The sequence below is a fragment of the Odontesthes bonariensis genome, chromosome 13, assembly GCF_027942865.1.
Source record: "Odontesthes bonariensis isolate fOdoBon6 chromosome 13, fOdoBon6.hap1, whole genome shotgun sequence".
Classification (NCBI taxonomy): Eukaryota; Metazoa; Chordata; class Actinopteri; order Atheriniformes; family Atherinopsidae; genus Odontesthes; species Odontesthes bonariensis.
In genome coordinates, this window is record NC_134518.1 from 18,329,998 (window position 1) to 18,344,746 (window position 14,749).

Sequence of the window (14,749 nt, forward strand, 5' to 3'; positions counted from 1 at the left end):
CAGATTGAGATTTAAAGAGTAGCAGGAAAAGGAAAGGGGGTGGATTGGCAGTACTTGTCAACAACAGATGGTGTCACCCAGGACATGTTACTGTGAAGAGTCGTCTCTGCAGTCCTGACATTGAACTATTGGCAGTAAGTTTTCGTCCATATTATTTGCCAAGAGAGTTCACCAGTGTTGTTTTGGTGGCTGTTTACATTCCACCCTCAGCTGTTGCCGACACTGCATGTGATGTCATCAGTTCCATTGTTGCTAAGATACAGACACAACACCCCAATTCTTTTGTGGCAATATCTGGTGATTTCAATCATGCCTCACTCTCTGCTACACTGCCAACTTTTCAACAGTTTGTCAGCTGCTCTACCAGAGAAAACAAGACATTGGATTTGTTTTACACAAATGTCAAGGATTCATACATTTCCAAATCAAGACCTCCCCTGAGTAAATCAGATCACAACCTTGTTTTTCTCTGTTCAGCATATAAACCCCTTGTCCAGAGACTACCTGTCACAAAAAGGACTGTTAGAAAGTGGTCACAGGAAGCTGAAGAAGCCTTACAGGGTTGTTTTGATACAACCGATTGGATTTCTCTTTGTAAGCCACATGGAGAGGACATTAATGCCATGACTGAGTGTGTGACTGACTATATAAACTTCTGTGTGGACAACACCATCCCCACCAGAACAGTGAGATGCTTCCCTAATAACAAACCCTGGATCACCAGTGAGCTAAAGGAACTATTGAACAAGAAAAAAAGAGCCTTTAGGGAGCGAGACAGGGAGTTACTGAGGAGTATACAGAAGCAGCTCAAAGTCAAGATCAGAGAGAGCAAGGAGGTGTATAGAAAGAAGCTTGAGAGTAAACTGCAGAAGAACAATATCAGAGATGTGTGGTCAGGAATGAAGAAGATCACAGGCCTCAAGCAGAGGGAGGATCGGATGGATGGAAGTCTGGACAGAGCAAATGAGCTGAACACATTATTCAACAAGTTCAGTTCAGGAACAAGCTCACCATCCTCCCCTCCTGTTCCCAGCCAAAGAGACATCCCACCCTCCTCTGACCCACAGCTTTCCTGTAACATCTCCACCTCCACCTCAGTCATGGATTCTTCCGCTTCCACTAGTTTGTCTTCAACCAAATCAGGAGATGCTGCTGTCCCCTTTGCCTCCCCCTCCCACTTTTCTGTTTCTAGAAGTCAGGTGAAGAGGCAGTTGGAGAGACTGAACCGGAACAAGGCTGCAGGTCCAGATGGTGTCAGCCCCCGAGTCCTGAAGGCCTGTGCAGAGCAGCTCTGTGGGATTCTGCAACACCTTTTCAACCTTAGCTTGACCCAAGAGAAGGTACCACTGTTGTGGAAGACATCCTGTCTGGTTCCGGTACCAAAGAAAACTCACCCTTCAGTCATCAATGACTACAGACCTGTTGCCCTGACATCCCACATCATGAAGGTCCTGGAGAGACTCCTGTTGACCCACCTGTGTAAGCAAACCAGCACATATCAGGACCCCCTGCAGTTTGCTTATGGCCATGGAGTTGGAGTTGAAGACGCTATCATACACCTGCTTCAACAAACCCACTGTCATCTGGACAAAGCAGGCAGCACTGTGAGGATCATGTTCTTTGATTTCTCCAGTGCATTTAACACAATTCAGTCTGATCTGCTTCGTCTGAAACTCCAGAAGACTCAGGTGGAGGCCTCAACAATCACCTGGATTAATGACTACCTGACAAACAGACCACAGTTTGTCAGACTGAAGAATTATGTGTCTAACCAGGTGATCAGCAGCACAGGAGCACCACAGGGGACTGTATTCTCACCATTCCTTTTCACTCTGTACACTTCAGACTTCCAGTACAAGTCAGACTCCTGTCATCTACAGAAATATTCAGATGACTCTGCAGTTGTCGGGTGTATCAGAGATGGACAAGAAGCTGAGTACAGAGAGCTGGTTGACCGCTTTGTGGCATGGTTTGGGAACAATCATCTCATCTTGAATGTTAACAAAACAAAGGAGATGATTGTATATTTAAGGAGAAACAGGGTCAGATCAAACCCTGTTTCCATCATGGGAGAAGAAGTGAAGGTGGTTGAGGAATATAAATACCTTGGTGTTCATCTGGACAACAGACTGGACTGGACACAACAGTGAAGCCATCTACAAGAAAGGACAGAGCAGACTGTACTTCTTGAGGAAGCTAAGGTCCTTCAAGGTTTGCAGCAAGATGTTGCAGATCTTCTACAAGTCTGTTGTTGAGAGCGTCATTTCCTCTTGCGTCATCTGTTGGGGCAGCAGCATCAGAACCAGGGACCTAAAAAGACTCAACAACCTGATAAGGAAGGCTGGTTCTGTTCTGGGGACGACTGTGGAACCTCTGGAGACAATAATGCAAAGAAGGATTTTGCATAAAATCAAGAGAATTATGGACAACCCTGAACATCCTCTCCATGAGACTGTTATCGGAAAACAGAGTCTCTTCAGTCAAAGGCTTCTTCAGTTTGGATGCAAAACGGACCGCTACAGGAAATCTTTCCTGCCCCCAGCCATCAGCATCTATAATAACTCCTTGATTTAATTAAATTACATCAACATTTAATTTCCCTCTGGGATAAATAAAGTATTTTTGAATTTGAATTTGAATTTATATACATTATAAAACTTTTTTTGTGTCAGACCTAGCTATGATAATGGTATAAAACTGGTGCTGTTGTGCAGAGATTTCTGGAACCTGCTGGGTTTGAAGCAAAGATCTGTTGAACAGCAAAAGAAAACAAACTTCAGATTTATTTATTTATTTTTTTAAATACTATTATTTATCCCAATGTGAGACTTGGGGGAGAAGCTTTAGGCTATGTGCTGTACATGCTTATTCATTTTGATTTCTTCTCAGGGAAAACACCCCAAAAAAATATGAATAATGAATAAAGACTGTGTTGCTGCAGGTAAAAGCAATAAGGTGTAGAAAGGCATATTATTTGTCCACTTGCTTGTTTATTTTCAGTCTATAAAAGGAATAGACTGAAAAGTTGACCGTTTACAGCTCTGTTTATCTAGATACAGGTTGAAGCACTAAAATAATTCACTGAACAAACCGTCATAAAAAAAAACACAATAAAACCTCAAATGATTCAAAAGAAAAAAATTAAACTACAACCTATGAGTAAACCAACTCACACTTGCCCTGTTGTCTGCCTCTATCAACAAGTGATGATGTGAAATCTGACCAATCAGAGCTCACCCCGCTTATCCATCCCACAGCGTCTTCTAACTTTTTGTGTAGGACCTGTGTGATGCCACTTCCTTATTCCAAAGGTATATTATGCGGTAGACTTGCTGAGTTTTCCTTTAGTTTGTGCCTGAAGAAGCTGCGACATACTCAGAAGAGGAATGGATCACTCTGTAGATGATGCTCCCCTGGCCAGTGGAAGCCTGGCAGGCAGTGAGGAAACCCTCGTTCGCCGTGCAGTCCCAACAGGGTGAGAACAGCCTATCATCTTTACATTTTACTCACAATGCTCGCTGAGGGTATTTTTCTCACTAAGTTCAACTGAAATAAAATAATAATGATGATCATCAATAATAATCAGACTGAAAAGTTTTGATGTTTTTTTTTCTCATTCAATTAATTGAACGATACAAGGTACAAGGTTTGTGGTTTCTTTTCAGAAAAAAAAACAAAAACATTGTTCTTTATTACCTTTTATATGTATGAACATAAGGATTACCTTTATGGCATTTTAAAAATCTCGAACATAGTTATTTTGCATAGTCCTTAGGATAATTATTACAGTACCACAGTGAAAAGTGTCTGCCTAGCAACCAGTGACGTTGTCATTCCGGTTGGTTGATAATTTATGAAAAATGTTGTTAAATGATAATACAATGCTTGCTATTTCGGACAAAAAACTATGCTATGTGGTTCCTATTTATGTGTCTAATAATGTCGCACTTGATATTAGAAGTAACCTGTAAACATCTTATTCAAATAAACCCAGCTGATGTGCTGATATTGTTTACATATAGGTTATATAGTTTATGTGACGTCATTTAACGTCTCTATATCAAAATTGTTTATGGAATAGTGAAAGTACAGTTGATGTTGTCAAGCTTTAAATCAGTTTACACATATCTTCATATCTCAAATAGGCTCTGAATTAAATCTGCGTATACTTCCGCCTGACACCAGGAGAGGCCTGCCTAGTAACGAGTGATGCACGCATACTATTGGTTAAAGCAGCAGAAAAGGAGTTTGGATTTTTTAAATCTAACTTAAAGGCTACTAATACAAACAGTGGTAATATTTAGTCTTTTTTAATTAATTTCCTAAACTTGCAAGGTGTCAAAATAAGCAGTTTGAAAAGTAAAACAAAAAATTATTATTTATTTAATCAGCACAGTTTAAAAAAAAAAAATTAAAAAGTGGCAGAAAAGGGTATTTAAGTGACCAAATATCAGTGCATCAGTATAATCATCGGCTTGTATGAAAGCACATTTCTATTTTATTGAGATGTGTTGATGAGGTTTTTTTTTGTAATGTTTTCTCACTTCACTTTCACTTTGTGAGAATCGTAAGGCAATAATAGAAACCACTTTGAAAAAGGTGAAAAGGCATACGAAGGTGATCCAGGATGGATGAGAATGGAAAATGGAGAGAACAGCAGAATAGTTGCAATGTTAAAAGTCACTCACCCACCCAAAAACAAAAGACCAGTCGGGTGTAGTGGTCAAACTACACCTACCAGTGCTGTTGCTTTCAATACTCAAAACGCACAACTTTGGAAATCCCCTCAGGTCAACAAGTTTAATAAGAAGGAAGTTAGAATTCAGAGTAGTTTCTCTTTTTTTCTGTAATTCATCCATAATGCCGTCCCCACCCCCACCTGCAGACTTGTTACTCCTTCTGCTGCTGATTTATTTTCTGTAAGTGACCGCCGTTTTTGTGTGTGTGTGTTTTTTTCCCATTTCTCTCGCAGGGGCTCCAACGGTCGTGCTCTGAAGATAGCCGGCCTGACCACATTGGCATGTCTGCTGCTGGCCAGCCAGGTCTTCACTGCTTACGTGGTGTTCGATCAGAAGCAGCAGATCCACACACTTCAGAAGAGCTCTGAAAGAATGGGCAAACAGATGGCACGCTCCTCCCATGGTACACGGGGGGGGGGGGGGCATCTCATCACTCATCACTCTGAGAAGGAGCTGTATTACCATAAGGATGTTTCATTTAAAAGTCGTCATCTGCAAGGAGGAGGGCTAGAGGGGGAAGTGAAAATTAGAATTAAAGAAGTTCTGTTTGTAAAGCTCGACAGAGAAATGAAAGTGTGGTGATTCATGTGAAGAACTGAAATTTTAATGTTGAGACTCCCAAGCAGTGGCATTTCCAATTATCATAATAAATGCTATATCCTTTATGTTTGTTTGCCGAGAGCATAAAGGATGTAGAGAGAAAAAAATGCAGATTTTCCAATCAAAGTCATGCGATTGATCCAATTGTATTAATAAGTTTCACTTTTCTAGTGATCTGTCTTAAGTCCAGGATATCTTTAAATGATTTATTTATGTTGTGTTATTGCTTTCAGATCTCATTTAAACTCTCACTTTGTTTCTGTGGGGCTCTATTTTTCCAGCTATATACGTTAATCTAATGCAGTGTTTAGTTACTTTGCTGAGTCTCAAAGGGATTGTTCTGTTCTTGCTGCTTTCCAGCCATGTCCCCAATGAAGATGGCCATGCCTATGAACAGCCTGCCACTGCTGAAGGACTTCACAGATGAGGATTCCGAGACACCCTTGACAGTAAGTTTATGTCTACTGCTAGTAAAAAAAAAAACTCTTAACTGTATCTGAAATGGCAGTGATTGTCTTTATTTCCGACTTGAATAGCAAATGTTTAAATCTGTCCATACATAATAAAATGAAATGGGAATCTACACACTCTGAATGACTTCTCCCACCAGAAACTGCAGGACATTGCTGTTGTGAGTGTGGAGAAACAGCTGATGGATCTCATGCAGGTATGTTGCACTCCTGTGCTTCGTCATTGTCGCTTATGTTTTTAGGTTGGCGATCGGCTGTCTCTAAGGCCCTAATGTGTTCTGAGCAGGTCAGTCTGCCGCAGTTCAATGAGACCTTCCTGGCCAACCTGCAGAACCTGAAGCACCAGACCAATGAGAGCGAGTGGCAGGTGAAGCCTCTCACACACACACACACACACACACACACACACATATTCATGACCGAACCAATGACACTAAACCGGGAAAGAATCAAATTAAATTATACCGTCAGCCATGTTTGTTTTAACATGTTGCACTCCGCAGAGCTTTGAGTCCTGGATGCGTTATTGGCTGATCTTCCATATGGCCCAGCAGAAGCCTGCAGCCCCTACTCCTCAGCCAGGTTACTGGACCTTTCTTTCCTTTTGGTATTAAACCAATGTGCTGAGCCAGATAGGGACTGGGATAATACATACTGATTTTCCTGAACTTCGTTATCCAGTGGTGGGTCAATAAAGGCCCTGTGGCTATCATTTCTAACTACAATAATATTAATGTCAGACAGAAAGAGTTGGAGGCTGGATTATTGTTCTTTTAGTACATATTTGATACAACAAGATGTACAATGTTTTAAAAAAGACTTTGCACAGCTTGGAATGTAGGTAGATATTCTGATCTCTGAACAGAGCTTTACTCGTCTAACTGAGTAAAGAATTGACATCTTCAGAAATTATCCACGTGTTGATGATGCGGCACAATCACCTGCATTTTAAGAGCAAACGGAGCCCTCTTTAACTTCTCAAACCTTTGGATGTTCGAAACAGCCTCTCTGATCAGGACCAAATGCCAGCTGGAGTCCGCACCTGGAGCCGGCAAGATCGGTTCCTACAAGCCTCAGTGTGACGAGCAGGGCCACTACAAGCCCATGCAGTGCTGGCACGCCACTGGCTTCTGCTGGTGTGTCGATGAGTCTGGCAACCCCATCCAGGGCACCACCATGCGAGGCCGCCCTGACTGTCGCAGAGGTAGAGGACACAGATGAAAGGGCTTCATCTTATCACGTGAGGCGGTCTCAAACGATAACTCACTGACTCCTCTTTTCTTTCCTCATTGGGTTTATTTTAGGGGTACCTTTTCGCCGCATGATGGTTGCACCCCAGCTCATGCAGAAGACCATGAGCGAAGGTGAGTGTCGAGGACAAGTCTCGTCATCTGTACATTTGCAAGAATTTTTTTTTTTTGGTTTGAAATACATGGTTTCTTTTTCTGTTTTGTTTTACAGAGGAGTTGGCCAAAGCATGAGCCAAAGCATGAAGCGGGATGTTTCTTTTCTTTCATGTCTTTGTAGACATGTGAAGCTGGTCATCTCAAACTCGAAGCTGATTCGCCAACTGTAGCAGTTTAAATTCCCAATTAACTACTCCACATTTAATCTCTTGATTCTTGTAATTTTGCTGGCTGCTCACACTCTGGTGCTTTCAGTATCTTTAATTTCTTTCCTGTGTGACAGATTTATTTTGGGTGTCTTCTTTTGATATACAATAAACACAATATACAAGTGTTTCAGTGAGTTGATTTCAGATGAAGGCTTAAAGGGCTGGTTCACCCAAATCACAAGAGTCTGAGCTCATTCTAGTTTCACCTGCCATGTGTTGAGACATCTTTAAATTTCTGCCTCCAGTGAAGCACACAGCAGGGACATGGATGCTTATTTGTGGTGCATAGAGGACTGTAAAATGATATAACTCTTGGCAGAAACAGTGTTCCCTGTCACTCTTAATATTCCAAAAATCTACAAGAAGACAGGTTTCATAGAAGTATTAAATTAGTTAAACTGAAAACTGCTCACAGTGAGGTTTGTGGGTTATTCAAAGTGAAGGGAATAAGGGATTTTTTTCTTAAAAGATTAAAAAAAAATCAGTCATGTAATAACTTAAAGCTTGACTAAATCAAACTAGTTGAGCCCCAGGAGAGTTGAGAGATTTATGATTTGGTTGGACCTATCTTTTAAAAGGATGTGAATATTTGAGAAAGTTTTTCTTCTAAGAAGGTGTTTGTGTTGTGAAAGCTAAATAAAGTTCTCCTTACAACTGCATTGTTATATGTGTCCTGTTGCTCGGTGATTAATTAAATGTAAAAGCTTTTAACAAAATAATGCTTGAATAAAATATGGTTAGATGCAGTAACAGTGTTTTAGTTTTTTTTCTTCTCAGAACTCCTGGAGAATAATGACAGTGTGTTTTTGACTAACACTTGGGAAAGAATTCAACTGTTGTCAACAACTGCAACAATAATCTGAACTACACCTGTCCCTCGTGGCCTCTTCGTGGTTTGTATGCGTCTGTGGTTCCACTCTTCCACACTTCTTTGATCTGCTTATTGTGCCAAAACTCAGATCATCCTTTGAGTCAGAATTCAGGACGGTCTCGGGATGTACTTCAGTAGTGCAAACAGAGAGGGTGGAAAGGAGCCATAGAGTCAACAGGAAGATGCGCATGCATGTGAGACAGCAGAAAGCAGCGAAAACAGTAGTGGAGACTCTTATGGTGGGCTGAAATTAAGATTTGAAGCTTCAGCTTAACTATGTAATAAAATCCATCATTAGATAAACTTTGATCCTGAAAAGGTAACCAGCGGGTTAGGCTACTTTGTTTTGTTCAGAATGAAGCACTAGCAGTCTGAATCATTGATTTTAAGATGTCATTGTCATCGATACGGGTCAGAAGTTGAAATATTCGGCCTTTGTTTTGAATCTTTTTTTTTTTTTTCAAATGGTGAGTGCATTTATACCGGGCTTCTAAAACCTTCCTGACCACTCACACACCAATAAACGCATCAGCAGTTTTTGTGAGGTTCGGTGTAATGGTGAAGAATGTCATGAGTCACTAGTAGGTTGTGGCGTGTTCCGAGTTCTAGGCGGGGCGAGCAGGCATCCAGGAAGTCCAGGCGGAGTCTGGTATGCTCCTGTCTGCACACCTGTAGTCCATCTGCCTCCATTATTGGCTGGCTTTTAGTTGACACTCTGTTTCTCCCCAGTGAGCACCTGAACAGGATTCCACTCTCTTTGGACACACACACACCAGCCTATCCTCCTAATAAAGTGATTTTTGATCTTCCCACTCAGTCCCTATCTGCTTTTGGGTTATTTTTGTGTGTACAGCCCCTTTTCGGGCGTGACAGAGTACTCTTCAACATGTGGGACGGGAGAAGCTGGGGGCGGTAATGCCGACCCTCTTACCGGTGAACGACCTTTCTTCCTCCTGAGCCACAGCCACCCCTCACTCATAATAGTTCTTCTTGCACTGAAAAGAAAACACCACACGGTCAGGTTAACAAGAATAAAGTTACCTGAATCATCCTCCATACGTATGAGGCAGAAACAAAATATGCAAAGTCCAATTAACAGGAACTGAACACAAAACCACGTTGCTCTGTCACAGCTGTTTGCTCAGACTTCAGAGTTGCCAGTAGGAGCTTCATCTCGGTAGTGAAGATCTGCCCATTGAGATTACTGTAAGGAAGTCATTCATGCATGGAGGTTATCCTGCACATCCTTGAACACATATCTTCCTCCTGTTAAGATTTGTGGAGTAAATGTGGTAACACCTTTATCAGAAAATCAGAAGGTAGATCCAGACGAGACATTTCAACTTTGACTTGTTTTTATTGTTACATTTGCCTTACACCGTGTTTATTAGGAGTCACACACGAGATACTTAACTGCTATGAACTGGGAATTAAACTACAAACCATTTTCAAGAAAAATGAAACACAAGGATTTTATTTTTTACAATTAGACATTTGAAAATGTTTCCATTAGGGCCCACTGAAATCGTGGATCTTGATATTTTAGCCACTGTACTCGACTGTTTCAGCAACACTGCGATTTTGTGGACAATGATATGATTTTTCACAATCAAAAAGGTCCATTTGTTATCAGATTTTGGAGCTGTGAGCAAATTGGAGCAGCTCTGATGTTCCCTACGGAGGGAGGCACCCCTGTGAGGGTGAGACCATCATCTTCCAGGATGGTGCAGATGGTGTCGCTGCGGAAGACTTGCCTGAGAATTTCTTTGCCACACACCAGCAGTGCAGCAGGGGGCTCAGATAATGAATTTGTATCTGAAAATATGTCAAGTAGAGCTCTGGGACACAACACCACAAATAACTTTGGACATTTTTTTAATTTTGTTATCTTTGCGGCAGACATCAGTGTGGGCGTCCAATTTTCTGGGCTTCCTATATAGGGGGGTAAAGTTATTGATGAATAAAGTATTTATTATTGTGTAGAGATAAGGTTTAAGCACGAACAGAAGAATAAAACAAAGGAAACCTTACGGGAACACACAGCAGAGGAGCAAGATCCAAAAGCACAGGAGACACAAATTAACTGCACACAAATGTAATGGCGTCTGTATTTGTCTTGCAAATTTTTTGGGGGGATTTCTTTGTCGCTGCTTTTTAACTCTTGTGTATAATTTCACATCACTTTGTGAATGTTTGGCCTTTTCTGCATATTCTTATATTGTATCTTTTCAGTTTTGTTTGCATATTTTGTGGTAATTCTGTGTGTCTTTTGTATAATTTTGAGAGTATATTATTATTTTTAGCGTTTCACTTTTACTGTTAATTTGCTATTCATTTATTAATCGACTGATTACAAAATACATGTTCCCGAAACAAGATATTCACAACCCGACATGATATCTAACAGATTTGTAAAGCATATATCTAATCACAACAGGTAAAACATTCTAAATACTCATTATATGCAATTGACATCAAGTACAATTTATTAGTGGTTGATAAAATGATTAATTGATAAATAAAAACTCCCTTTTAAAGGATACATTTGCAGACATTGGTATCATTGTGGGCAACAAAATGTGAAATCAGTTAAAGATAAATCGCTTTATACCAGATAGATAGATAGAGGTGATGAAGATACTTGACCGGTGTTCAGTGTCTCCTAAATGACATATTGAAGATTACTGGAATTTTTTTTTAATGATTTTGCCCATCAATAAGCCCATTTGAGACATTTTTATCCATCTTTGTAACTGTACCCTGATCACTTGGACCAGTGAAAGTAGATTCTGGCTTATGAATAATTCAGCCCTGTGTAATTATATCCAGATGAGCCAGTGGCTGCGTTTGCTATACGCATTGAATGGCTACAATGAACATCAGCGCACCAGTAAGTATATATTTACACTACGATATATACCTTTTTACATTAGTTAAGGCGAAGATAGAGGGATTTAAAAGAAAGAAGGCTGGTGTGTTTGAACATCTGATAACCCTTCACTGATCTCTATGCATTCCCAGATATGTGAAGGAGCTCAGAGAGTGAGAGTGGGGGTTATTCTCACCGCAAACTCAGGTGAAGCAAGTACAGAAATCTATACATCTGCAGTGTTGTAAGTGATGATGTAATATATTTCTTACATGTCTATCAATGCTCAGAGAGCACAGATCGTGTAGTTGTTGGCAAGGATGGATATGGAGTTGACTACAAATCTGCAAAGAATGAGGTAAAAGTTACTGCACTTACTGCTTCAGACTGCAGTTTTTATCTGAAAACTCTCCCTGCCAAAAAGTGATTTTATTTTGTTCCAATTAGGACACAAAGTCCTTCGCGTTTGACCAAGTTGTTGCTGCTGACAACGTGGAGGTAAAAAATAGCTTCTGACCTCCGATGCAGTTGTTCCATTTGGGCTGTACTCCATTCTACCCAAACCTCTCTGCTTCTGTTCACCACTACATGTTATAATGCTTGGAACTAAGAACCTGACCTTAAATGTGCAGAGTCTCCACTCTGAGGTCCTGCAGCCTCTCGCTGGGTCCGTATCGAGTGGGTATAATGGAACATTACTGCTATGTGGAGTCAACACTGAAATGACCAGAGCACTGACTGACCACAGTATCATCAGACAGGTGGAGTCCAAAACCAAAATACACCATACATAAGCAGGTTTTTGTGTTTTTTGGCTTATTACTATTCTAAAACTCTGATTCTGATTTTAGGTCTTGTCAAATCTGTTTAGTTCTTTAACATCAGGAGGGACAGCAGAGTTCCTCATCTCTGTGTCATTTCTTCAGGTTTGTTTTCCTTGTTACTGGCACGGTCACAAATCATATCAGGCACAGAAGAATACAGGATAACGTTTTGTGTTAGTTTTACCCAGACGGCAGCGCAGTGGATCTCCTGAGTCTCAACAAACAGACTTTACAATTTGTACCACATCCAGTCCTCGGAAGGTGTGTCGTAGTTTTCTAACTGACAATCCGAGACCCACTGAGCAACACATATACATACTGAAATGCAGTATTTCCGGGAGACTTACACTTCATGTTTATATATATGTGCCTGAACTGTTGACTAAATGATCGGCCTTTCTCCTTTTCTCAGTCTTGTGGGAGGATTGTGTGAGGTATGTGTGTGTTCAGCAGAAGAAGCCTGTGCTCTGTATGAAAGCTGCAGGGACACAATGAACACCAGTGGTGGCTCCATTTCCAGCCGGTAGGTCAAATAAACCCCATGTCATCTAATCCATTAAAATCAGCTAGTGTGAACTGATTTAATATAGCGATTAAAGCCAGCTGTATTACGATTACATGAGGGATTGGACTGTTGCATAACGCATTTTTCCTCCGTGCCAAACGATGAGGTTGGTGCAGTGTTATTCAGCTTGCCCTCTCCTCAAACTTCTGAATGAACAAACTCATTATCTGTTCACGCTGTGCGTTTCCCTCAGATGCAGTTCCCTGTTCTCAGTGGCCGTTGAGCGGAAACTCAATCCGGAGCAGGTGGAGTCAGATGTCTGCTGCAGCAGATTGCAGCTGTTCAGCCTGGCAGGAGGAGCCAGCAGGACTGACCTCAGAGGGTCAGTGACATTGTCAGTAAGCTATCGGTTACACGAGCCACAGAAACTAAAAATGATGCAATTTCCTAATGTTCAGCTGTCAACTGTTACACTCCGTCCAGTGCACAGGCAACTATTTCATTTTCTAATTCAGTATGCCATAGTAGTCACGCGGAAGCAGTGAAGCACAGAACTCATTAGGGATTTGATAAAAGAACTCAAGCTATCCAAGCCGATAACAAACCGTGTTACAGAGCAAAACATTTCGGTTAAAAGTTAAGAACTGAAAAAATGTACATTGTTTTCTTTTTTTTTCACTCTTTTTTTCCTTTATCGATACCGACAAGCTCCTCATGTGTCACAAGAACTATGTCGCAGTTACATGTGTGGCTACACGCTGACTTTCACATGCAACATTTTGAGAAAGTCCTGAATTGGACATCTATGAGGACAAATAGAGGTGGTGATGATGTAACATTTTCCATAACCATCTTTGACTGCTTTGCTCTTGCTCAAGAATGGTTAGGTTCAAGCAATTAGAATTAATGTATGTGGTTAAGTTTAGCTGTAAAAAGAAAAAAAAAACACATGATTTGATTTAGAAAAATACACATGGCTAGGTTTCACACGGATATGCATGGCTCAAAGCTGAGGCGATCTCATGTGGATGGCTATAAATAAGTTGCCATCTCATGATCTCTAACTATGGGTTACATTACACCACGATCACATCACAGAGATGTAGACAAACATTTATACTACGTGCTCATTTGGTAATATAGTACACCTTATGTCAGATTAATAAGTTGTCACTATTCCTGAAAAAAAAATCAATGATTTTAATTATCAACATTCACAATACTGAGGGGAGGTCGGGAGTTAGAGTGGAATCCATACATCAGTCAAATGCTGTTCTTATCACAGTCATTTTGCTGAATTAAATCTGTAAATCAGCATCTCCTGAGAGTCTGTACGGCTAGTTAATCAAAGAGCAAGCAATTACTACTGTATGAACTGATTATAACTGACAAACACAGCGACGCTGGAGAGGGTGGTAAGAATCCTGCTGCTGCAGGCAGCTCTCACAGAGGAGGGGCTGAAGGGTGGAACTGTGAGAAGTAAATCTCAACTGTGTCAACAAGCATTGCCCATCATCTCATATTCCAAGTGTACACCCTGGGATCAATCAGAAAACATGCATACCTGTTTATTTATGGCATACCTTCCAATGCAGATTTAATCTGAACGGATCTTGCCAATCAGTAAAAAATAAATGCTGAAAATAAAATATGAAAGTATGAGTTTTCATGATTGTTTTTATTCAGCAATAGTAGTTACCCCCTTTCTAGCGAGTGCAATTTTCAGTGTTCTTGCGTAAGTCTCTCTGAGATTTGCTGCCTTGGCTGTACAAAGTGAATCACTGCCACAAGGTCTGAGAAAGATGTATTGCCTATTGCACTGACAAACAACGACAGAATGACCGCCATGAATCAAGACCATGCAGCTGCAGCATGAGCTCGCTGAGGGATGAAGCTCCTGGCCCGTCTTTACCCGAAAAGCTCGCCATTCTTACCCACAGTCTACCAGGCATGTCAATCAGTTCAGACACTGACAAACTCTTTGAGGACTGATATCTCCCAGTTTGAGGAGTTATTCTTCAAAAGAAGCACAATGATCAGAAGGAGCGACTTTAGACAACGACTCTGTGTTTCGTGATAGAAGTTGAGACTTCAAGGATACGAATCTGCCGCAGCCAGAGATGTTTTGAAGATTTTTAGTGATGAATCAAAAGACTGACTCTTCAGGGGAGAACAAAGAAGCTCGACTTGAGTCACACAGGTGGACGCTGGGTTGAGGGTGACTCTTTTGAAATGCACTTAGAAGCAGTGGCACCG

At 40.9% G+C, this 14,749-nt stretch overlaps 1 protein-coding gene across 1 annotated transcript; it reads left to right on the forward strand.

Annotated features, from left to right (window-relative positions):
- The first annotated feature begins 3,321 nt into the window (after nt 1–3,321).
- On the forward strand, nt 3,322–8,174 carry cd74a (CD74 molecule, major histocompatibility complex, class II invariant chain a). The gene is made up of 9 exons (XM_075481273.1): nt 3,322–3,475; nt 4,973–5,142; nt 5,700–5,788; nt 5,950–6,006; nt 6,096–6,176; nt 6,313–6,391; nt 6,813–7,013; nt 7,114–7,173; nt 7,271–8,174. The coding sequence occupies exons 1-9, from the start codon at nt 3,387–3,389 to the stop codon at nt 7,288–7,290; spliced, it is 846 nt and encodes a 281-aa protein (XP_075337388.1). The 5' UTR covers nt 3,322–3,386; the 3' UTR covers nt 7,291–8,174.
- The last annotated feature ends 6,575 nt before the right edge of the window (nt 8,175–14,749 follow it).

Excerpts from the sequence above, each read along its gene's own strand:
- cd74a (XM_075481273.1), top strand. The coding sequence starts at position 3,387 with ATGGATCACTCTGTAGATGATGCTCCCCTGGCCAGTGGAAGCCTGGCA. Across the intron at positions 5,143-5,699 it reads GATGGCACGCTCCTCCCATG|CCATGTCCCCAATGAAGATG; the intron begins GTACACGGGGGG and ends GCTGCTTTCCAG. Across the intron at positions 7,014-7,113 it reads CCGCCCTGACTGTCGCAGAG|GGGTACCTTTTCGCCGCATG; the intron begins GTAGAGGACACA and ends GGTTTATTTTAG.